Source organism: Xenopus laevis, chromosome 2L (genome assembly GCF_017654675.1).
Source record: "Xenopus laevis strain J_2021 chromosome 2L, Xenopus_laevis_v10.1, whole genome shotgun sequence".
NCBI lineage: Eukaryota > Metazoa > Chordata > Amphibia > Anura > Pipidae > Xenopus > Xenopus laevis.
In genome coordinates this window covers 143904673-143930027 of record NC_054373.1, presented here as the reverse complement: position 1 = coordinate 143930027, position 25355 = coordinate 143904673, and the positions used below count along the sequence as shown (strand labels likewise).

The following is a 25355-nucleotide window of genomic DNA, read 5'->3' as shown; positions in this document are numbered from 1 at the left end:
CTACGTTCCCGGAGATGACATCCTCACCTGACGTGTTTTGCTGTTAATCAGCTTCCTCAGAGGCGTAATTCCACTCTGTCTCTTCAGACGCCATCTCTTCATTACGCCTCTGAGGAAACTGATTGACAGTGAAACACATCAGGTGAGAATGTCATTTCATAGAGCAGCTGGAGTAGGAACGTTTGAGGGTACCCAATCACCAAAAGTGGGACATCTTACTGCCAAGCATTTAACTGTGTAGTAGTGATGTAGTAGTGATGAGGATGGGAGTTGCCACAAGAAAAAGCTCCGATTAAATTTAATACATTTGGAGCGAGAAAAAGCTGTGTGCGTAAAAAAAAAAATCGATGTCCATTGACTTCAATGCATTTCACTAATGTTTTGCCATTTTGCAAATTTTTTCACAGTTTAGTAAATTTTTTTGCTGAGGTGAAATGAGACAGATTCGATCATCACTACTGTGAAGCGATGATTTGTTGCACAAATGTAAGTGCATTACTTTTATACTGTTTAGCAAATAAAAGGTTTTTACTATACGGGTGACGCACCTTTTAACTTCGTTGTTAGATTGCCATGAGAAGGAATTTTACAGCAAGCAAGACTAATCTCTGAAATGCACTGGGAGAAAGTACTATTCTGTGAGTAGGCACTCCTGCCATATTAATTGGTGAAAAAGCACGTTGTGAAGCTAAAACTAATCCTTATACACCAATGTTCATGGTCTGTGTGTTTAAAGGGCAACTAGACTCAAAAGTCTGGTGACACGCTTCTGTTTAAGTAGCGCAACTGGTGATTAGTTTTAAATATAAATACTACACTACATATTTTTATCTTTTCCCTTATTTATTGTTGTACTCTTTCACCAGCCTTAGGGTGCTGATCATTATTGGGTAATCTGCTTTTGATACAACTGAGAGACTATAGATAGAGTATCGGTCAAAGTCAGATTTTATCTCAACATTTTCTACTAAAAACTCAGATAAAACCCATTCGCTTATTTATCATTACATTTTCCCAAAAATATACTTTGCAGGAACAAAAAAATCAGATTTTCACGATTTTTCATCCGAAAACTCAGATTTTCCGCCAGAAAACTCAGATTTCTTATGCTTTTTGCCCGAAAACTACGAAAACTTCCAGGTATTGCACGAAACACAGCACACATTAAAAAATCATTGGGACTTTTCTCATTGACTTATATGCAAACTCGACAGGTCTGAGATGGCGGATTTTCTGATTCGGACTTTTCCATCCTCCAAAAAACGATTTTGCTGTGGGGCCCTCTTTACTTGTCCTTTAGGTATTGGGAAAGTCAATAATGTATTTATTTTAGTTGTCACAGGGGAATATACTGGGTTGGGAACTTGGGAAGGATAAACACTATTTTTAGGCTGAAGTCTGCGACCCTCAGTCAGGTCAGGAGTTCGTGACTAACATGTACAAAGCCGTGAATAGTAATCATACATTTAGAGGACTTGAGCAGGAAATATGAAGTGACTGGGAAGAGAGACACTCGCCCACTTGCCCAAATCATACACGGGGCTTCCCCACGGTAAACATTCTCACAGGGAGTGACATAATGACGTCAGAGTCGCGTGGCGCACAGCCCTGTGTAATCACAAGGGGAGGAAGTCTCGCTTTAGGGAGGGGGAGGTGTGAGTCTCTGGCAGAGAGTTCGCAGTCGAGAAAGTCAGCAAAGCAGAGACAGGCGTTACAAGTTACTGGAGAGGAGAAAGAGAAAGGTGAAGGGCGGCGGCTGCTGTTACAGGGTGCGGGGCAGCAGGAGAGTTGGAGCCGCTGTGTAGACTCCGACAGAAGCGCTAGCGGGTCGGCGCGTTATAGAATCCCAAGGGAGCGTTCGGAACGCGCAGCTGTTTGTCGGGCGCATTTAGCCGTGAGCGCTGCCCAGGGAGGGGTTTCAGACAGCACCGACTAAACTCTCCTTTATCCCGTTACAGACACAGCGGCAGAATGGCGGTGGAAGGGGGAATGAAATGCGTCAAGTTCCTTATGTTCTTCTTCAACTTCGTGTTCTGGGTAAGGCCATTTCTACGCCTCTCTCCTAGGGCTGGAACCAATGGGAGGCCGCCGGCTGGGAGGCTCCGTGTGTCTCTGAGGTTGTTCTAGCGCTCGGGTCTGTAGCGGAGGGTCTGCGATTTTTAGTTCGGCCACAGCTTTATAGCGAGTGGTTAGTTCTATAGTCATGGTGTCTCCTAGCAGATACGGCAACCGATCCCGTTTATAAGTGACCGTTTGCCAATTATTGGCTCAGATTGATCTCAGACTGAAAGGGGTCCCTGTCTCTTTAATTAATCGTCCCCCCCGACTCTTATCTAGGGATACAGCTGGCCGGCCTTGGCTGCGACACACGGTCATGTGACCTGCACAGCCTGTTGCACCGCCGGGGTTAGAGGAGGGGGTTTCATCTGTACTCTCAGCCTCCAGCTTCATTTATTCCCCCTGTTCTACCAGCTCTTCAGCTCATCCGACAATCACACAAGGGCCTTTCCAGATCATATTAAACTACACATCAGTGGGTTCTGGGAGTTAAAGCCCTGCACTATGTGGAAGGTATACATCCCATCACTAATCTAAATAAGACAAAACCCTGCACAAGAAAGCATAATTGTGGCCATATGTGTGCAGCTGAGACATTTGGAACATTCAACTAAAGTATTTCTAAATGTACAACTCCCATACATACATACATACATACATGCATACTTACTCTCAAGCAGATAAGAGGTTTGGGAATAATGGCAGTTGCAACTAGGGTGTGGGAAGAGTTTCATAGGTGTGGGAGCTGCTCTGGGCACTGCCTAAAATCTCTTAAATTATTCACTGAGGGTTTCTGATGCCCTCTAGAGTAATGCCTGACAATCTACAGAGACCTGAGTGGGATATCAAAATCCAATTATTTGGAAAATGATGATTGGTTAATTTTTAGGCATTGAATTGGACTCGTTTTCTTTGTGAATAACCCGCTGGCCTGTATGATCCCAGACTGACCATAGAATACATATGTAGCCAGAATATACATTTTTTTTTTAATGACAGATGTGATTGAAGTCTGAGGTTGAGCTTAATCAGGGACTGGTTCATTATAGAACTAGCGGAGACCTCTCACTGTGCTTAAAGGGGTCGTAGAGTCTAAAAAAGAATAAGGCTAGAAATGTTGTATTTTGTATACTAAACATAAACATGAACCTACTGCACCACTAGCCTATTCAAACAAATGATTTATGCTTTTAAAGTTGGTCACGGGCCATCACCATCTTGTGTAACTTTGTTAAACATCTTTACAAGACATGCTCTTTAAAGAGGGTTTTTACATGTAAATTAACATTTAGTATGTTATAGATTGCCTTATTCTAAGCAACTTTTCAACGGGGCTTCATTTTTTTATTTATTTTTTATTTATAGTTTTTGAACTATTTTTCTACTTGTTCTGGCTCTTTCCAGCATTCATCTAAAACAAATACTCTATAAAGTGACATTTATTATTGTTGCTACTTTTTATTACTCATCTATCTATTCAGGCACAATCATAATCGTATTTCAGTGTCGCGTTCAAATCCATGCATGGTTGCTAGGTTGATTTGGGCCCTAGCAACCAGATTGCTGGAATTCACAGTGGGCCAGGTTGTTAGTGGGCCTTTCTGCTTACAGCCATTTGGCCTATTTCATGGTCATTCCTGATTTATGTATGGGAGCAAAGAGGCTAAAAAGATTGAGCAATAGATGACTAATGCCATCTTTTGAAAATGACTTCGCTTTTCGATGTCCCATGCTATGAAACTTGATCCCTGTCCTGAAACATAAGTAGATAATATCCCATTTGGTGCTATTTAGGGCTGTCTGATCTTTATGGACCAAAACCATTTAACTCTTGAGATGTACAAAGTTGCCTGCATAGCTTTAATGTTTTTTTGAGCGGACCATAGGCAAATTTTGCATACCTCTGTTTTATTAATAGGCAGGACTAAATGTCTTTGTTCTGGTGGAATGTAGAAGTGAAAAAGGCCACAGGGTACTGCTCGGTCACAAGGTCTGATGATGGCCCTTTGCCTCAGGACCTAAATGCTGCTGCATGGAGAAGGCTTAAAGGGGTTGTTCAGCTTTAAGTTCACTTTTTAGTATGTAATAGAATGGCTAATTCTCAGCAACTTTCCAATTGGCCTCCAAATCTTCTTTTTTTTTTTTTTTTAAACTTTAATTATTTGCCTTCTTTTTCTGGCTCTTACCCGCATTCAAATGGCGGTCACTGACACCATCCAGAAAAGGCTTTACATGTATTGTTATTGCTACTTATTACTCCTCTATCTTTTCAGACCCTCTCCTATTCATATTCCAGTCTCTAATTCAAATCAGTGCATGGTTGCTAGGGTAATTTGGGCCTGAGCAACCAAATTGCTGGAATTGCAAACTGGAGAGCTGCTGAATAAAAGACTAACTCAAACACAAATTTAAAAAAAAATAAGTAAACTGCAAATTGTCTTAGATTAGAAGATCACTCTCTACATCATACTAAAAGTTAATTTACAGATGAATAACCCCTTTAGTAGAGCTTGTTGGCAGAAGGCATTGTATGAGAGGACAGTATTAGTCTATAGCTTATAAAACACCACATTGTACAGAAAGGTGGATCCCCTAACCCAGTTATAATGTTAACTGGTCCAGTTCGGCTAGGGTGAACTATACAAGATGGAACTGAGATTATTTACAATTTCAGTGTCATGCGATCATATCTGTTTAAACAGCTTAGATACGTTTAAGGTTTTCCTGGTTGGCTCCCCAGAAAAGCCTTTCCCATGTACGATTCAAATGTGAACATATACATATGCATGGTGCCATCTTGTCAATATTTAATGAAGGTTTATACACCTATTTTAGGTACTGTGTGGGCAGTGAAACAGTTGTTCTTATTTACAGAATGGGCTGCTACATGGCTACAGCGGGAGACCTGTGGGTAGGGGTACCATCTTTTTATTGGAGAGAAAGGAAAATCTAGCCTACCTATATTTTTATCTTTATCCCTTAATAGCAACATTGACATAAAGCATCAATTTACCTGTTGGCAACCCGTATACCTGTAGGTTATATAAGCGCTAGTGAGTTTAGAACATCTAGTTTTTAAAATCATTTTGCATTAGGGATGAACCGAATCGAGGGTTCGGTATTTGGCCAGGATTCTGCCATTTTCATCAGGATTCGGCCAAATCCTTGTGCCTGGCCGAACCGAATCCTTAAAATCATGTGACTTTTCGTCATAAAACAAGGAAGTAAAGAAAGCGCAGCTCTCTTTCCTCCCCCTTGCTGATTTGCATATGCAAATAAGGGTTCGTGTTCGGTATTCGGCTGAATCTTTCACAAAGGATTCGGGGGTTCGACTGAATCCAAAATAGTGGATTCGGTGCATCCCTATTTTGCATAGTAGGCTGAATTGTCCTTTCCGAATGGATGGATGTTGCCATCATGCTTCAAGTTAAACATGTTATTTGCATAGCAATTAGATAATTAGATGCAAGACTTTTTAAGTAATTTTTATTTTGAGATGCAGCTATGAGATCTGCAGCATCTGTTGTGTGTGAATTCCGCTGAAATAAAATGTTTTAGGGCTATTCCACACGGGGAGATAGCGACGCGTTTGCGGTCGCGGCGACAAAGCGCGGCGACAGTCGCCGCGACCGGCGACAGTTTTGTATGGGCGCCTATGTAAAAACGCCTGTGCTAACCACACGAGGCGATGCGCTTTTCAACAGTCGCCTGAAAAAGCCTGGCGAGGCATTTTCAGGCGACTGTTGAAAAGCGCATCGCCTCGTGTGGTTAGCACAGGCGTTTTTACATAGGCGCCCATACAAAACTGTCGCCTGCGCCGGTCGCGGCGACTGTCGCGGCGCTTTGTCGCCGCGACCGCAAACGCGTCGCTATCTCCCCGTGTGGACTAGCCCTTAAAGGCAAAGCCTGAGGATGGTGTGCTTCATATCCTATTATTCAAGATAAGGAATTTGGCTGACTTGGAGGCAGCTTGGGAGTGGATGCACCCTGAAAAAGTAAGTGGTGTGCTGAAGAAAAAATTGTTTTTTGGACGGCCATGAGATCTGTTACACAGAAACCTGTTATGCAGAAAGCTCAGAGTACCGGAAAGACAGTCTCCCATAGACGCCATTTTATCCAAATTCAATTTTTTAAAAAGGATTTCCCTTTTCTCTAATAATAAAACAGTACCTTGTACTTGATCCAAACTATTGGAGGCAAAACCAGCCTATTGGGTTTATTTAATGTTTACATGAATTTCTAGTAGACGTAAGATATGGAGTTCCAAATTACAGAAAGATCTGTTATCTGTTGCCTCTCAGGAACATTTGTCTCACTTCTGTCTGCATCAGGGAGGTATCTAACTAATTGGCATTCCCCTGTTATTCTAGCTTTTCCTGTCCTTTAAAAACCAAACATGTCACCGAAGATGGGTGTAGTAGAAATGTAATCCCGAAAAGTTTGTTGTCAGTGAAAATTGAGCCATTCAAGATTGCACCATGTAGACAAATTACCCCATATGTAATAAGAGGCAAACAGTTTGCTTTGCAGTAACACACAGCAATCAATAAGGCGGGTGTCTTTAGACAGGTGATTAACAAACGCTTGCTGGTTAGTTGCTATAGGTTATATGAAACTTTTAAAACATAAGCACAATTCTACACTATGCCAACCAAAGGCAAAAAACTGTGGACACAAAATGATCACAGCATCCAGCTTTGAAATGTTTTGCATGCAATCACCATTAGCCCCTGGATTGATTAGTCTTCTCTATAATTCGATTATTCATCCTAGTAAACATAATATGAAGCTCCCTTATATGCAAAAATGGGAAGCAGACTTCATCTCCGTACTTCATCTCATATCTAGGCTACTTCATACCAATTTCCCTAAGGATCCGTTTATATTACTATTATTGAGAAAACCGGACAAGTTTACTAATGCAGCACATACATTGAGCCAACACATACTAATGGCAGCCAGACTTATCATTGCTAGTCATTGGAAAAAATCTTCACAAAGTCTGGTTAGCACATGAAAATGATCCACAACTGACCCTTCTCATAAGGAAACAAAGGACATATCCCAGTCAACAACAGACCCAATTGATGGAAAATGTAACTGATAGCTATAGAACTTGTTTTTTTTTTATTTTTTTTTTTTACTATTATGGTTTTTTTATTATTATTTTACTTTTATTATTATGGTTACTTTGATGAATCCTTATTTCACCCCTTTTCCCCTCACTTGACTTTTTTCTTTTCCTTCTCCCCCTTTATTCTCTTGCATATATTTTATACACCCATGTGTATGTTGTTACATATGGTATATGCTCAATTAAAATTAAAAAAAAAAAAAAAACCATAAGCACAATTGTACTCATTATAGTCATAGAAGGAACCAAGGCAATATAAAACAGGTTTCGACTTGTGGCCTCCAACGTAACTTAGTTTGTTCCTCATTGTTAAAATGTAACAAGTTCCCCTTGTGATGTGCAATAGACTTTTTCAGTATTTTGTTACTGTGCTTTTTGGTGTAACTTCCTGTGTTTTACCCATCCTACTATAGTGTGATCCCACTATTGTCGTTAGTATTATTTTACCTTATAAATATGAGCTAAATATTTTGCTGGGATTTGTGCTGCACATCGATCACATTGCCCGCCAAGGTTCTGATTGGCTTTATCCAATTTCCAATTATCAGTGATTCTCATCTTCCCCTGCAAGGGATATCGTATTTGGAAATTGATACCTGTTTTCCCCACCCAATAAAGCATCTTTCTATTGAATTACAGTATTGTTAACCTCACATTTTGTGTGTCTGGCTCATGTTGCAGTGTTTAACCCTTTTAAAGCTGTAGATCATAAACAATGTCATGGCCGTACCATAATGGCAATGCCATAGATTACGCTTCTGAATTTCTCTTTGATCTGTGCCATGGATCATCTTTATTGGCATTGGGTGGGAGAATTAAAGTTCTGTGCTGCGCAAAGGGTTAATGCTTTTTATATGACTCAAGCTGTGATTTCATGGGCCCAAAAAAGCACGGCTGCACTGCAACAAAGGAGACATTATACTGTATGTCTGGTCAGTGGCAGGCACCAAGCAAGGTTCTAATCTAATCTCGCAGTGTGGCCTGTGTTTGTTACAAATAATAGGTGCAACAATAGGATTGAAGCTAGGCATAGATTATGCAAAAGCAATTTGTGCAGGTTTTGGCATCTAAAGTCACATATACTAACAGTAAATAAATCATTGTAATTTAAGAAGCCTGAAATGCAAACCTGATCATCTTTGGGTTAACGATATTTTGTTTTTTGTGCCAAACCACAAGGCTTGTACAGTTCTCGCCAAACAAATCAACTTTATTAAACAACTGAGCAGTTTAAAAACTTTCCCAGGTTCATAAAAAAAAAAAAAACACCTTTGCCCTCTGTATCCTTTTAGTCATGTTAAAAAAGGAACAGAATGGAGCCGCAATAAGTGATTTCTTTTAATTTGGGTGCATGATATACATTTTCTTCTATGGGTTTTTTTTATAGCCACAAGAAAATCCTTTTGTTATGGTTCATTGTGAAATGGCTGCATTCTACTGTCACACAATTCTGTGCGGTTATTCGCCTTTCTGTGATTGGCTGCCATTCAGTTTACAGTGTCTGCCTGGGATTTTAATCAGGGTGGCTGCTTAAACCAATATTTACAAGCTAGCTATAATTCAGCTGTATACTAAAATGAGCCTTCTTTGTTTAAGTGGATATCAGCCTAGGAATACAGGATTTTCAGGTGCGAGTGGGAAAGGCTGCCTTGGGCACATCGACGTTTGTATATCTATAAAATATTTGGTTTGGGTGGGAACTGGTGTGTTTTTTTAGTTCCTAAGTTATGTAATTTTATGCAGGTAATCAGGGAAAATTTTACATGCAACTATTAAAATACCGCAATGAATACAGCTTGTTAGTTATTAGGGCAGAGACACAAATGTGAAGATTCGGGGAGTTTGTCGCCTGGCGACAAATCGCCTCTTCTTCGTGCAACTAATCTCCCCGAAAAGCCTAGGCACTCGGATCGCTTTGTTTCCCGAAGTCATCCGAAGCTCTGAGTGCCATCCTGTCTGCGATTTATGTTGTAGCCCTCGAAGGTTTTTTGGGGAGATCAGTCGGAAGAAGAGGATTTGTCGCCGTCTACTAAATGCCCCCAAATCCTGCTGTGTGCCCTTATACAATACTAAACAATACTATAAAGTACAACTATACACCAATCTGCTAATGCTTATGTCTGCTTGTAGATGCGTATTCCTATTTCACTGGTGACTTTACATATTTAAAGGAATTGTTCGGTATAAAAATAAAAACTAGGTACATAGCCCACACAAACTTAAAAATATTTCTCATAAAGTTAGTTAGGCAAAAATGTAATATATAAAGGCTGAAGTGACTGGATGTCTAACATGTAATGTGCAGGTCAGTTGAAACCCGACCCTAACTCACCCTTCACCATCCCGCCTCCACCCGAGCCCGACTTCCTGCTTCCATTTTAAGGGCCACTCGGCCCCGCCGATGATGTCACAAAAGGGGTGGTCAGAAGCCGGCAATTCCGGGTGGTGGGCGGGAAAAGCAGGAAGAAGAGCTCAACCCGCACCCACCACCCAAAAATGGAGGTGCGGGGTTGGCCCGAACCTGCGGGTATTGGGCCTACCCGCATATCACTACCACTGGGCCATATCCGTATGTAAAGAAAAAAAAATTTCCAGCAGCCCCCTGTTTGAGTTGCAGTTGTACAGAAAAGATTTATTCAGCACAGAAATATATAAAAAATAAGGCAATGTTGCAAGACCCTTGGTGAATCAAAACAGGTCAGATTTGCCCATCAGTAGTCATGGACACTGGGCTTTCAAACAGAGCTATTGAACTGAGCCTGCCTAGCAGTATAAAACTGAATATGTTGGAAACCACTTAAAACCAAAAATGAATGTAAATTGTAAAAATGCTTCGTGGAGCACTCGACCCGCACATCATTTTTTCCACCCAAGGACTCTAAAGGTACAACTGGACATTCTTAAAGCATTATTCGCATTTGACATCAGACGGAATGTAGCTTCTAAAGTGGGTTTTTGTGTTTGTTTATGGTACTGGCACACCAGATTTGTTACCTGTGGTAAATGTACTACTGTTGGTGTCTGGTCTCCTGAAAATGCCTTTCAATTGCATAAGACTCCTAAAACCAGGTAATTGTGGTAATCTGGTTTAATTGCGAAGGAAGGAAGGTGTGTATCTGCAATTAAGCCAGTACCCTTTAATGAATGTTTGCTTCTAACCTTTGCTAGCCATAATCAGCTGCTCTGCTTACCATTGGCTGCTTTCCAGGCAGGTGTGTCTCAGCAGTTGCTACTGTAGATTGTCAGCCAATCTGCAGATGGGGGGGACCTGACAGGGAAATGCAAGCTGCGATTGGTTGTCCACCTTTAAAACTGATTTTGTGATGGACTTGGAACCATTGTTACACACAAAGTCAGGATCTATGAGGCCTCCAATAAAGGTCTCATTTGTAAAGTAAATTGCCTGCATGAGGAGGGGTTCCACTTTAATGCAATTTCTTAGTTATGTGCTTGTTATCCTGAAGTATGTTACAAACTGTTTGGGTTATCCATGTTCCTCCCAATTAGAAAAGCCCCATCCATTAACCTAGACAGCCCCTCCTTTCCACATTATTCGAGAAAAAGTGTCCCTGAATATCATGCGCACGTATCCATGCAGAGTAGCGGAGCTCATGGGGACCATCTTCAGCCTTCTGCCAACACTAATCTATTCAGAACATGCACAGTTGGATCAGTTCTCCTTTTGTCAACCCAAAAAAATTCTTTTGTAAAAGAAAATATAATTCTAAGCAATATACACTCATTACACATTTTTCTATTTGTATATGTATATTGTAAAAGAAAATATAATTCTAAGCAATATACATTCATTGCACATTTTCTATTGAAACCAGAGTTTGTGCCTTTCCATTCTCTGCCCTGATGGCTCAAACTGTTAATACAATGTAAGACAAGGCAGCTGATTAACAGATCTGTTTTGCTGGAGAACTAAAGCTGGCCATAGACGTTGAGATTTTTAAAAGAACAGATCCTGATCGTGAGACCACGATCTTCTCAGAACGATCGTAAGAATTAACCATCAACTAAAAAGACCAATTTGCCAGGAAAACAAAGGGGAGCTGCCTGCTTGGCCCTGCAAACATAGATAGATTGCACTGGGGCCGACAAAGGTTTTTTGACCCGGCCGATCAATTTCCTGACAGATGTCGGCCGAAAAATCGTAAGATGTACGATCGTTCGAATGCCACTAACTGCACGATAATTTCGAAGGATTGGTCGGACTTCCCTAAAATCGGTCATTGGCAAGAAGAATCGTCGCGTCTATGGGGAGCTTAAGACTTTGGCAACATTGTTTTAAAAAGTAACAACCAGGAGTTAAGCAAATTCTGCTTTGAGTAGCAATTGTTTTTACGAATACTGTAACTATTAAAGCACTGAACATTTTAATACAATGAAACCTCAATTTTACATTCCATGATTTTATTTTTATATATATATTGCAAAATACATTTCCCTGATTTTACATTTTCCTGGATTTTACACCATTCTGGTCCCCTGAAAAACGTAAAATGGGTGTAAATGTAAAGTTGCTTAGAATTATGTTTGGGATGTCTAAGTAGGCACATTTTTATTTTGGGGTTGTTTTGCCCTTTAATAGAGAATGGACTGTGTCCCTCTCAGCTGAGACATACGGAGAGGATCCATCTAAATTTCTTATTATTCTTATTACTTTAATCTCTGCATAGAAGTGAAGCTGTAAATATGCTTACTCCCTCAAATAAAATGTCCGCTTTGTAAGGCACCCAAAACCGTTCAGATGGAGTGCTGCCAATGCCTTGCTCATTTGGAAGGCTTCATCCTTTTCACTGCAGACGTGGCCATAACATCTTGTCTGCTGCGGTATATGCAAGAATACATCCGTGTTTAAAGTTACATATCGCAGGGGGTTTAATTTGCGGCTGCCATTGAGCTGGGACTCCCAGCACCCCTTAATGCTGACGGCAGAAGTTTCACAGCTGTTAAGCCCATTTCTCTAGTGCATCACATTAAATCTAATTTGTTTCCATTCACTCCTGGTTCTGCATGTTGCTTTTAGTTCCTTTCGATTCTGTCCCTATCAATCGTGGCTACATTTCATGGGGTCATAAAAAGAATCCTGTGTCTGAAGTTGTAATTTATATATGTTTAGAATGACTAGGCTTTTGTCTCATCCTTCTCGATTTTACTTGGTATGTTCTGCATGTTTAATGGTTTGTTTCTTTCCTGATACCAAATGCCTGAGCCACCATTCCTGATCCTTGGTTATGTGAACATGGCACACTGATCTGGAAACCCCTCCGTTCAAAGAGCACAAACCTGTGTGTTGCTGTTATGTACTTTAGTTCACAAGGGTAAAGCCTAGTTTATTTTGCCCTATTTCAGAGTCTAAGAGAGCTTTATGTTTTTGAAACAAAATCGTAACAACCTGGTAATGAGGCTTCCATCACGTTCCTTTCAACATAGCTCCAGGGCTGTTAATGAGTCCTGCTCCATGTGGTGAACAATAGCAATGTTGTTGTGAGCACGGCCATTATCTGAGCTGACTTATGGCTGCAGTAAAGATGCAGCTGGGATATAGCTGGCCTTCATAAACCATGAGCTTTAGAGCAGTAATATCCAAGTGCTGCAGCAGCCTATGATTTCTGTACACATCTGTCTGCGGGCAGGGTTAGCTGAGGACAGGTGTGAATGCTTGAATTAGGATTTCGGCTGCAAACTGCAGATTTTCCCTTTGTTTTGGTTACTTTGCTTTAATGTCACATTATAAGATGGCATGCAGTTATCTTGTGATGCAGTCATATCAGGTTGTTAAAGGGGAACTCTCAGACACTAAACCTGATACAAGCCTCGTCTCAAGGAGATACAAAGCTTTCTTATATAGTCCATTTAAAGTTACCCTTTATGGACCGGTTTGAGCAGTCTTTCAGTACATGCGTTTTGTGTCAGTCTGTTATTTTTAAAGATATTTAATTCTACTACATCAGTTTGTCCAAGGGAGCACAGACCAGTGGTTTGCTAGAGCAAAGGGCGAGTGTGAGTTTTTTTTTCTTCTACCTCAAATAAACTCACCACTGGAATGTTTGCTTAATTATGACAAAACTCTAATGTAGAAAAACAAAACTTGAATCTGTGCAATCTGCGGGGTGGGCTTAAATACTCGAATTGTTCGAGTTATCAGCAAAAGAAAAAACACGAATCGTTTGAATTGATTGAGTGAAACCCACCTTAAAAAAAAAAGTGAACATCATGAAGGCTACAAATATCTTCAAATGCTTCAATGGATATCTGCCATTGACTTCTACATTAACTTGTCAGGTTTTAGCTTTAGTGTTTTTGCATTTGAGCTATTTGCAGCTTTGGGGCATACTAAATATCAAAGAATTTAGGGTTTTTTTTTAAACCCAAAAAATTTGAATTTTTACCGAAACCTCCTTCGAAAAACTCAAATGTTTTGGGAAAACAAAGCTCGACCTTTGATAAATCTGCCAAAGATTATATTTGGAAGGGTTCTTTTGAAAATAAACAAATTCATGAATTAAAAGTGATGCTACGTAATTGATTTCATGATGGTTCCAACTAGCCTTATCTCAACACACTGTTGCTTTCAGGTGATTAAAATAATGTGCAAAATATGCGTAGTTATTATTCCAATAATTTAATTTGTATCCTGGAGGCTATGTACTCAGGATATTTTGGCCTGTGTTTGGGTGCTGTTTTATATCAAGGTGTGTTTGCTGTACTTGCATTGTGTTGTGACTAGGGACATAATTCGAATGGCAATAACATGCCAGCTGAGACACACCACCAAACTGCTTTCACAGTCCCTAGAACCTGCTCTCTGTTGTAATGATATTTATTTTAAACTATATTTAGGAAACTTTGCCTAAACCATAAACTTTTTCCCGGATTCTTGCCATCAGTCACATGCCCCTTGAAGTTGAAATGTGACATTCCTAGCGGTAAACTGGTCTGGCAACATTTCCTGCTTAATTCCATTTGCTCTCATAATTAGATGGTAAAAGGAGCTGCAGTAAATCATACTAGCATTTAGTATAAGCTGAATATTCCTTGGATTTAACTAGTACTGTGCCATCAGCTGCAATTTACTATTTCTGCTCTTTTAGCTTAATTTACTATTGTGAAGCCATCTTGTGGTTTATAAGAACAACCATTTGGAATTATTACCCTTCCTGTCTGTTATGATCATAGATTGACTGAAGGCTAATATTATGCTTTAGTTTTTCATTGATGATCTGTCTGTTTAGGCTCACTACTATTTATCTTCCATTTTAAATTCCCAACGTCATCCTTGTTGCTAGGGTGTTTAAGCATAGCTATTAGAATTCTATGTCTGACAGCTGAACAATAAAATCTATAAATTCAAAAGCACAACATTTTAAAAAGACCAGTTGCAGTTTAGCGTAATTCTGTCTAACCGGTGAGGGTATTGCCATTGGTATCTATTCATTCGACATGGCCAAGGTGGCCTGGGAGCTCACCTTGTTCACCTTTTAAATAGAGTTTTAGATTATGTAGAGAGTGATATTCTGAGACAATTTGTAATTTTTATTATCTAAGGTTTTTGAGTTCTTTATTAGATCTTAAATTTGCATTTTAAGGTCCAAATTACCTTGGCAACCATGCACTGATTTGAATAAGAGACTGGAATATGAATAGGAGAGGCCTGAATAGAAAGATGAGTAATAAAAATTAGCAATAACTACATTTTTAGCCTTACAGAGCGTTTGCTTTATAGAATAGGTCAGCGACGCCCATTCGAATAACAAATAAATATAAAACTATAAAAAAAAAAAATAATGAAAAACAATTGAAAAATTGCTTCGCATTGGCCGTTCTATAACATACTAGAAGTTACCTTAAAGGTGAACCACCTCTTTAATAATCAAAACAGGTAGCTGAATAAGCTGTGCTGTCTGTAATGGAATATTTCTAGTCAGTTAAAAATAACCTATTGTGTTGATAATAGTGTACACAGTTCTGATCTCTTGTTCCCAGTATTGGGTTTGCTTTGACCCTTAAAGGGAAAACTCCACTTCAACATTACTTCTTTCTGTTAGTGTGAACAAAGGCTTTTCACATAACAGTGAGATGGTTCTTTTTTTTGTAAGCCTCCGCTATGGCAAGCAATAGGAAAGCTCCAAAACAAATGGAACTGTAATATATGTCGGGAAGGAATATGTTTGTTGTGGCTACATTCTCATGCCTCTGTCTGCTTTAGGAGGAACACAAATAGTTAACCTCGCTTACAAATTGGTAATGTTGTTGCTTTATATTTGCAACTTTGTGTATTTAAGCCCATACCAAAATGACAGGTTTCAAGATGTCTACACTAGCGAATGTTTGTTTGTTTGGATCATATAAAGCATCTCAGCAGGAGTCTACTGTAATTACTAAGCCAGAAGTCTCATCATGGAAGATGAATGTTCAGATGCTCCTGTGCCCTCAGCAGGCAAATAACAAAGCAATGGATTTTCAGGTTGTTAATGTTTTAAATTGATGCAGTAAGTGTTTATAAGGATAGGGCAACTGTTGAGAAAGTGAGGATTCAGTGGAACCTTTCATTTCCCGCTGTTTCTGTAATATATGAGACTGTCTAAAGAGAAGTTCTGTTGCTTTTGTCCTGTGGGTAGGCGGCACGTCTGTGTGCCCTTTGGTTGTTTGGTGGTAAAATGAAAGCGTTTCCGCTCCCTCTATCAAGAAACGTAGATAATGCTGTGGGTAAATAGCACGGCCTGCACCCTGGCCCGACCCTGCTTGGTTACGTTACTGATATAAATTATAGACCATTGATCCCCAACAAGGTGCTCACCAACCCCTTGGATGTTGTTCCCAGTGGCCTCAAAGCAAGAATCATTATTACATTCTCATGGTGACAAATTGAATAGTTATTATTATGCGCTGGATGAAAGGACTGAAACGGAACCTTGTGTCATTGGCTTCAACTGAAAATATTCGAGTTACCACTTATGTTCTTTGCTAAAAACAAGAAGCTTTATTTTTCTGCAATTGTTGACTCAGCCGCACCCTCCTACTTCATACTGCACACACTTCTCTCCCCTGTAGCACCATCAAGGGAGAGAATACTTTATACATGTATTTGTTTTTCTGTCCAACAACTGCAAAGAAAAAAATGTATAACAGTCCTCTGCATTTTTTGAGTTGATATCTGCAGGGCTTTGCATTGGGCTCATTCTCTTGATTCATTTTAGGAATGCACCAAATCCACTATTTTGATTTCGGCCAAAACCCGGAATCCTTCACGAAAGAATCGGCCGAATACCGAACCGAATCTGAATTTGCATATCCAAATTAGGGGTGGGAAGGAGAAAACGTTCTTTACTTCCTTGTTTTGTGACAAGTCACATGATTTCCCTCCCTGCCCCTTATTGGCATATTAGGATTTGGATTTGTTTAGGCCAGGTAGAAGGATTCTGCCTAATCCAAATCCTGCTGAAAAAGGCAGACTCCTAATTCACTCTCTAATCTTCCGTGTGCCAATAACCACCAGATCTACCGGTTCTCTCCTGAACACTTGAACCAGTTGGATTGAAAGCATATTTCCCTAAATGCTGATAACAAGTCCTAGCAAACAGTGCAGGTAAGATTGCACTCTTTAGCAATTCAGTCACTACTATTGACCTGTGCCAGGCCTTGGCCTTGTTTGAGGGGTGTCATGCAAATGTTTTCAGGATCTTTCATTCTATCCTTTCCTCTTTCTGTCAGGATCAAAGGGCCAATACAGCCTCAAATTTTGCAACAGTTCCTATAGCAGGCTTTGTAGTTGTTATAAGCAGTGCTTGCTTATCTCCCTCTCATTAAAAACATTAAACAATGTAACGAGTCTGGAATCCTCCAGATCTTTTTAATAGCTGTTTTGCAACATTCAAGAGTTTCGAGAGTCTGATCCAGAAACTCAGACAATGCAAACATTAGCAATTACATTTACAAATAACTTTAACACCATTCAAACTTTTTTTTTAAAATATATGTATATTGGAATGTTGCTTAGAATGACACATTCTAAGCAACATTCACCTTCCAACACTTTTTTTCAGTTCAGTTGGTTTCAGATAGTTAACCAGAAATAAAGACATTTTCAAATTACTTAATATTTTCTATGTGTGACAGTTTTTCTAATATTGAAGTGTAAGAGCAGGGGCACACGGGCAGATTGGGGGAGATTTAAGATGGCTATAGACTCAAAGATCCGCTCGTTTGGCGACATCCCTAAACGAGCGGATCTTTCCCCGATATGCCACTGACACATGGCTATATTGGAGGTAATTCGAACGTTCGGCCATATGGTCGAACGATCGAATTACAATACGCCAAGGAGCTCCCGACGGGTTGGTCGGGTAAAAATCAAACCTTCATGATCGATATCGTGCCAGATATCGATCGGAAAGACCCGTTGGAAGCCCCCATACACAGGCAGATAAGCTGCCAAATTGGTCTAAATGACTGATATTGGCAGCTTTATCTGCCCGCGTATGGCCACCTTAAGTCGCTTGACGACTAATCGCCTCTTCTACGGGGTGACAATCTCCCCGAACTGCCTTCTGCCGGCTAAAATGAAAAATCGCCTGCGGAAATAGACTTGCAGTGTTTCGATTTCAGAAGTCGCCCGAAGTTTCCTCACGAGGAAACTTCGGACGACTTTGGAAATTGAAGCTCCGCGAGTGCCATTGCGCTGGCGTTCTCTCATTATAGCAGGCTGAAGGCAGTTCGGGGACATTGTCACCCCGAAGAAGAGGCGATTAGTCGCCAGGTGACTAAATCTGCCCGTGTGCCCCTGCCCTAAAGTGTAATTTCTTACCTTCTAAATCAGCTCTGGGAGGGGGGGCGGGTCGCCGACCCTGTAAACTGTTCTAAATTGATACATTTAGTTGATACATTTCTTAACTTTGTCCATGCTGAGTCGAATCCCTGAGTTTCATTAAAGGCAGCTGTTAGAATTGATAAAGTGGTTACTAATAAACTCCAGAGATGCTGCTGGTAAATGTATCAACTCAATGTGGCAAAATTGTAACCGTGAAGAATCTGCTCCTGAATTACTGAGCTGCCAGATTGAAACACCAGAGACATGAATTAAACTTAGATTTTGGAAAAAATGGTCGAAAATAAAAAAATAGAAAGTAATTGGAAAAAGTCTTTACTTCTGGTGAATAAAAACCCCTTTTAAGAATACAACAAAGCTAGTTTTTGGGTGGAGGAAGCTTCAGGAGAAGCAGAATTTCTTTATATTTATGCAGATAGGCATAGACATCCTGGCTTGCACATTGGCAATTATTACATGAACAGGTAGGACCAGCCCTGTGAAATGCTTTTTTTAAATTTATTTTTCATCTTATTCTCTCGTGAAAATGAGGAAGTGAACATTGCATGAGAAACTCGCCGCAGCAATGGTGATGCAAGTTGCGTTGGGTCATTTTTTTGTGTTCTCACAGTCCTGGGGTGTTCTGGCCCACTTTTTTTTTTTTATACCTAGTGGTGTATTCCTAGTTATTAAGCCTTAGGGAGACTGGGTGCCCTGAGTGTTGTCATTCTATACACAAACCATGTGTATGGGTAAAGGGATGTTTTCATGATCTTTATCCTGCACCTATTGTATGGTATGTATTTGGTCTCTATGGTGAAAGCATGAGCATCCCATGCTCCTCTCATTCAGACATTCAGAATTCTCTTTATGAAGAGTTTGTGTGAAGGGCTTGGCAGCATTGGCATTTCTTGTTCTCCTTGCTCCATCGGTTTTGAGAGGAGAACGCTACAAAAGCGCCTTTGTCTTCAATGGGTAATGAGCCCAATAGGAACTAAACAGCACAACAACCTTTACCCTTTTGTGTTATTACAAATGGCCGTTATTAAATTGTTCTGCTCAGTTGCAGATATACACGTCCGGGGGGGGGAGGTGTTAGTGTAGTGTGTGCATTTATGTCTTATGCAAAAATACTCACCCGGGAATCTGTTTGTCTTTCAGGTGTGCGGTATTGCTCTCATAGCGATCGGGATCTACGTGCAAATCCAACTTAACCACACTCTCATCATGAAAAATGCCACCTCCTCTGGAACCCCTATAGCCATCATCGTAGTGGGTCTTGTCATCTTCTTGATTGCGTTCTTTGGCTGCTGTGGAGCACTAAAAGAAAACTACTGCATGGTGACAACGGTAAGACATTCTGTTATCCAACACCTACAAATAATTTCCTGGCAACAAATGCCTTATTTAATATCACTCTGTAGTTTTGTAAAGGGGCATGGGCGGCATTTGAGCCAAGGGCACAGACATTTTATCTGCCACTGTTAAGTGCAGTGTGTGATATGGAGAAAAATAGACGACTCCATAATATACAGGATATGTAAAAAGGAATAAAAATCCTGCTTCACTGTATATGAAAAAAAAAATCCTCTTTCTAAATGTTTTTTTTTTTTTTCCCCCCCATTCCAGTTTGCTGTTGTGCTGGTGCTGATATTCCTGGTTGAGATTGCTGCTGCTATTGCTGCCTATGTTTACAAGGATAAGGTAAGTCTTGTTATTTATTTATTTTTTTTCCTTCTCCCACTGCCAAATTAATCTACATTACTGGCTTTGAGCCCTGTCCATTTATGCTAACTTTCTTGGGGCGTTAAAGAGCTGATTAGTAACCTCTATTAGGTAGCTTTTCATCTAATAGAACTTTGCTGTTTATTACTATTCCAGACTTGCTGTGCAAATTTGTAACCTCTTTTGGGCAGGACCCTCTTCACCTTTTATATCTGTTACTGGTTGCTATGTATATAATTCTGTATGTTCTTTGTGTAAACCCACTTATTTGGCACTCTAATAATAATAATAATAATAATAATAATAAAAAAAGCAATGTTCCCTATATGTTGTGTGCCAGTGCAGAAATCATGTTGCATACAGAGAATCTAGTTGATGCAGAACTACTCTTCTCTGTGCACAAAGTGGTCATTAAAGAATACATTTTTATGCATATGCCCAAAAACAAATTCAAGAAAATGTTGTGCCATGAGCAAATTGATTTTTCTGTTGTAACTTTGTGTTAACCCTCCTTCTCTACTTTAGCTGCGCACTGCATTTGAAGAATCCTTTAAAGATGGTATGTCCCGGTACAATAACACCAAGGAAATGGCTGACAGCATTGATCTCTTGCAGAAAGAAGTAAGTATTCTGCTTGTACAAAGACTCGGGAACCACACAGTCTTTTCATGTCAATACATAACCTATTTTTTTGCCGTTGCAGTTTAAATGCTGCGGTGCCTTCAACTCAACTGACTGGAAGCAATATGCTCCCTTTGTTGGTACAACCAATGTGCCTGATTCCTGCTGTAAGAACATCACTGCAGGCTGTGGAAAGGCTCCATTTCCTCCTAACAGTATAAATACTGACGTAAGTAGTAGGTTACTATAGTAGCAAAGTTCCACATCTGTGATCTTACCCAGATATCTGTGCATGGGGGGGGGGTTGGGGTGCTGTTTAAAATTCATTTTGGGTTTCTCTCCATACTCCTGTTCAAAACTGCTTTGTAGGGATGTACCGAATCCAGGATTCGGTTCGGGATTCGGCCTTTTTCAGCAGGATTCGGCAGAATACTTGTGCCTGGCCGAACCGAATCCAAATTTGCATATGTAAATTAGTGGTGAGTAGGGAAATCCTGTGACTTTTCATCACAAAACAAGAATTTTTCCCACATATTCCTTTCCTGTCCCTAATTTGTATATGCAAATTCGGTTCGGTATTCTGCTGAATCTTTTACCAAGGATTCGGCCGAATCCCAAATAGTGGATTCGGTGCATCCCTACTGCTTTGTCACTTCTATAGCCAATGTAAGCCAAAGGAAAGCTGCTGATTGTGACACCGATCTCTCTCTCTCTCTCTCTCTCTCTCTCTCTCTCTCTCTCTCTCTCTCTCTCTCTCTCTCGAACAGGGCTGTGCAAATGGAATAGACCAGTGGGTAAAGAAAAATATAGGAATTGTGGCTGGAGTGGCCCTGGGAATTGCTTTGTTTGAGGTAAGGAGGTCTCCTTCAGATTGCAATGACTTATTGTAACGCCAGCCTATATTTACCCACTCCCTCACATGTTCTCTTATAATCTATTGAAAAAAACAATTTAACGTGTACAGTAAAGTGATTCAGCATAACATTACTGTTATATAGAGAATAAAGATTTTACAAGTCATAGAGAAGTTCTGTTCCCATATGAGGAATAATGATCCAGGTCTGAGTGCTTTTACACAGGTCATGGTATTCCAGTGACTGATTATGCCTTTATATATGGGCTGCTTTACTTTTATCATGCGCAACTTTTAGAAAGGTCCTCAAAAGACTGACTTTATCGGTATAACTTTTATTGAAACAAAATAAGACTTGCATATCATTTCAAGGCTAATATACATTTCATACTTTTTTCAATTTCCGCCATTGCTACTTCCTAAGCAAACAGATCAGTTTTACCAGTGCAGGGAAACAGTACATTATATTGTCATTACATTAAAACACTTTCATTTTTTGGTGTTACTGTTCCTTTAATATTTCCACTGATGGTGGAAGTCAAAACCATTTCAAAAGGTGTCAGGGGCTTTTGAGATGGTTTCCAAGATACGTGCAGCCTACAGAACACAATGTAAGATAACATCACTGTTGCTCATAGCCGAGTAAATGTGGTGACCCCTGTGCCCTCTAGTTATGAGGATGTGGTTTTTATACATCCGATGCTTCGTTTACTGCATACAGTACTTACAATATACAGAGAGCTTTGTTTAATCCATATATAGTGTTCATATTATCAAGAGGATAGTCTAAATTCAGGCTCTGAGAAAGCTTGAGTGAGAGGTCTTACTAATGTTCTCTGTGAAGCTTACAGGCCCATGCCTGTCTGTGCTACAAGGCCAAGACCACAGTAGCTTCTTGCTGTGTGATTGTCCCATAGGTGAGACAGCCATTGAAGTAGAGCTTAACTGATATTAATAGTTTCAAACTAGTAAAAAAAAAAAATGCAACCGTACAAAGCACAAGAGTGAACATGTTAAAGGGTAAGTAAACCTTAAAAATAAGTGAATGTAAAATGTATGAGGGTGCTATTCTAAACACTTTTGTAATGTACATTATTAAATTACAAAGGGGCTGCTCTGATCATCTGCTTAGGAATAAAATTAGAAACCTTTCTTCCATCTTTCCTAAGCAGAACAATATCAGAGCAGCCTCTTTTTCTCCTGACAACCTGGTGGGGAAAATGACCAGAAGGTGGCGCTGTTGTAACCATATTCATTCATATTAACCGTACATGTATCCCTTAATATCTTGGAATTAATAAAAAAAAAATGAATGTACATTACAAAAGTACTTAAAATAACACTCTCGTCAATTTCACATTCACTTTTTAAGGTTTAGTTATCTTTTAAGATTAAGCTGCTGGTATTTCCATAAAACAAAACACAAAGCGAAAATAGAGGTTTAGTGGCCTGTTAAGATCTAGAAAGTCACACTTAGATATTCAACTGTTACAAAATCACCTTTATGGTGCCTTGCCCCAGTCCATTGTCCCTTTAACTCTCCAAACCCAAATAAGTTACTGTGGTGTAGACATGGCGGCAGCCATTCAAGATGAAAAAAGGCCATAAGGGACATAAGGGGATCACAAAGCAGATAACTGAGAAACTCTATAGAATAAAATTGTTGAAGTTTGTAATAGTTGTAATTTCTCTGTACAATAAGACATTTGATTACAAGAACGGGTTTATGTAGGTGCAGGATGAGCCAGTAGAGATTTTTGTCTTATACTGTACCTTCTGCCAATTTAAAATGTCTGTTTTTCTGGTTTCATTGTTTAGATCTTGGGGATCATCTTTGCCTGCTGTTTAATGAAGGGAATAAGAAGTGGATATGAAGTCATGTGATCGCTCCAGAGTGGGTTATGCCGTGATGTCACTTGTGTTGCCTTAGCAAGGTGGAAAGTGGTATGTTCCATCTCACGGCAGTTTGGAAATAATTGGCACATACCACTTCCTACCTTAACATGGGGAATAATGGCATGTCACATCTTCTTTGTACTTAATATAAATACCTTGATATCATCAGTTCGTTGTTTTTATTTTTTATAAATATCTTGTTAAATGTGTTGAGCAGAATCTGTAGTATTTCTTATCTTTGGATTGCATTATGGCTTTTCTGACTCTGCACTTGTCTATACACTTTAATGCCTTAATTCGTATTTTATGCCCCTTTAACTTCATTGGAAATTTAACAGACCTCTAATTTTTGCCATGAAAGGAAAAAAAGCTATAATCAAAAGGGATTTAAAATAAACTATTCTAGTATTTCATTTCCTGGCTTTTTAGATTATAGCTGGGTCATACGGAACACTTGCCATTTTACCTTGGTCACATAGCATCCAATCATAAGTCAGCTTTCACTAGTCCAGCAAAAATAGTGCTTGCAAAAATATCATTGGTTGCTAAGGGCATATTTTGCATGTGTTTGTATGTAAATCTGTGGATCTCTGGAATGCTTTGGGTTCACACTCTGACCTTGTAGCAAACCTATATTTATTTTAGCCCGTGCTATGTCAGAAACCCTGTGCATCGATTGCATCTATGATTAGTACTATAATGTGCCTATTTGCTTTTGTAGCCTGCTTTAACCCAATCAGCCTTCTTTCTGTGGGACCTAACTTGATCTGTGTACAAGACAAATGTGCGGTGGGAGAGCTGAAGTTAGATGATGATCCTTTAGTGCCTTAATGCAGTGTTGGCTTTTTGTATTGATGTGCAATTCCATTGCTGTGAAAAAAAGAAATATGTAGCATGTTCATGGTCCGTGTAATTGAGTAACTTGTGCCATATGTGTGATGCCAGGGGTATGATGCTTCTCCATGTAACCATCCTCACATTTGACTTGTTTTACGGTCAGGAATTTGGAAAAGTTGACAATTTTGTAGAGCACAAAAATTCAAAAGCCAAAATAAAGCGATGAAACGACATAGAAGATTCTGTCATGATTTTTGTTATTTTTATTTCTAAATGAAACTTTTTACACTGCAAATAATTCACTCTACCATATAAAATTGAATTTCTGAACCAATAAGTGTTTTTTTTTAGTTTGATTTGAACACGCAGCAGTCTGATCTGGAGTCAGATCCACTACTGTTGCACCACAAGGTCTCCACGCAGACAAGCCCTTCAGCAATCCTGCCAGCTCACAAAAAGTGCCAAGCTGAGCTTTTCTCTTTTACGACTTAAAGGAATTCTGTCCTCCCAGTGTCAGAGGATACAACAGGGTTCCACTCTAAAGAACACGTAGAGCTGTCAACCTGAAGTTATCTTAAGGGCTTCACTGAACCCTCAGTGTTTAACAAGCCCGACCAATAACTGAATCACAGACACGCAGCGCTGTCTTAACAAGTCGTCCCCAAAGTAAATGGTTACAAGGGGAGTGCCAGAGAGGGCAAAGGAAGGCACAATAGGGTAACACTGTGCACTGCATATCACAGTGAGAGGGCAGGAACGGAACCAATAAAACCGGATTCGGTAAGTCAGCATGGTGCAGAGAAACTGTTCACAGTCTCCATTACCATGCACTAACCGGTTCCAAAAAACGCACGGGTTGCTAGGCAACAGTGCGCACCAAGGAGTATCGTGCCGAGGTTCTTTTCGCACCTTCCCCTGCGCGCATTAGAAGTAATGCTGTCATTACAAGCGCCGATGGCACTAAATAGCAGAGCTATAACGCAAGCAACACAGGAGACTCTGCACTCTTAGTCTGTGGAGATTAACAGCCAGCCCTGTATACTGAATAGCACCAGGGACACCATTCTACTAAACGGGTGTCAGAGACCTGCCCTAAACAGTGATTGCCACTTACTAAATCATATATTAAAATATGGAGAAGGCTGATTCTCTCAAGGAACTGAGAGCTGAATTACAGTCTGCTAAAAAGACACAGACTAGGTCAAAGAGGCCTGAAAAAAATGCAAGCATTCTCTGAGCAATAAGGTCTTTTCAACCTGCAAGGCAAGTGCAGAGAAGACACAGGAAACACCAGTGCTCTCCCCACAGCCTACTCAGACCCAACCTGATGAGGATCTCAAAACAGCCCGAAATACTCCACCATTAGCCATACCTAGCAGATCACAGCCTAGGACAGATGCGTCACCAAGCATGCC

At 40.0% G+C, this 25355-nt stretch overlaps 1 protein-coding gene across 2 annotated transcripts; it reads left to right on the top strand.

The window, feature by feature from the left end:
• The first annotated feature begins 1693 nt into the window (after positions 1-1693).
• cd63.L (CD63 molecule L homeolog) lies at positions 1694-24173 on the top strand. 2 transcript variants are annotated; one of them, NM_001089077.1, is given in 8 exon segments: positions 1694-1742; positions 1959-2037; positions 19170-19358; positions 19638-19712; positions 20259-20354; positions 20437-20583; positions 21122-21205; positions 23026-24173. In NM_001089077.1, coding segments are annotated over 7 exon segments (723 nt in total). In that variant the 5' UTR covers positions 1694-1742; positions 1959-1971; the 3' UTR covers positions 23092-24173.
• Positions 24174-25355: the final 1182 nt, after the last annotated feature.

Excerpts from the sequence above, each read along its gene's own strand:
- cd63.L (XM_018244888.2), top strand. The coding sequence starts at position 1,972 with ATGGCGGTGGAAGGGGGAATGAAATGCGTCAAGTTCCTTATGTTCTTC. Across the intron at positions 19,359-19,637 it reads ACTACTGCATGGTGACAACG|TTTGCTGTTGTGCTGGTGCT; the intron begins GTAAGACATTCT and ends CCCCCATTCCAG. Across the intron at positions 21,206-23,025 it reads TGGGAATTGCTTTGTTTGAG|ATCTTGGGGATCATCTTTGC; the intron begins GTAAGGAGGTCT and ends TTCATTGTTTAG.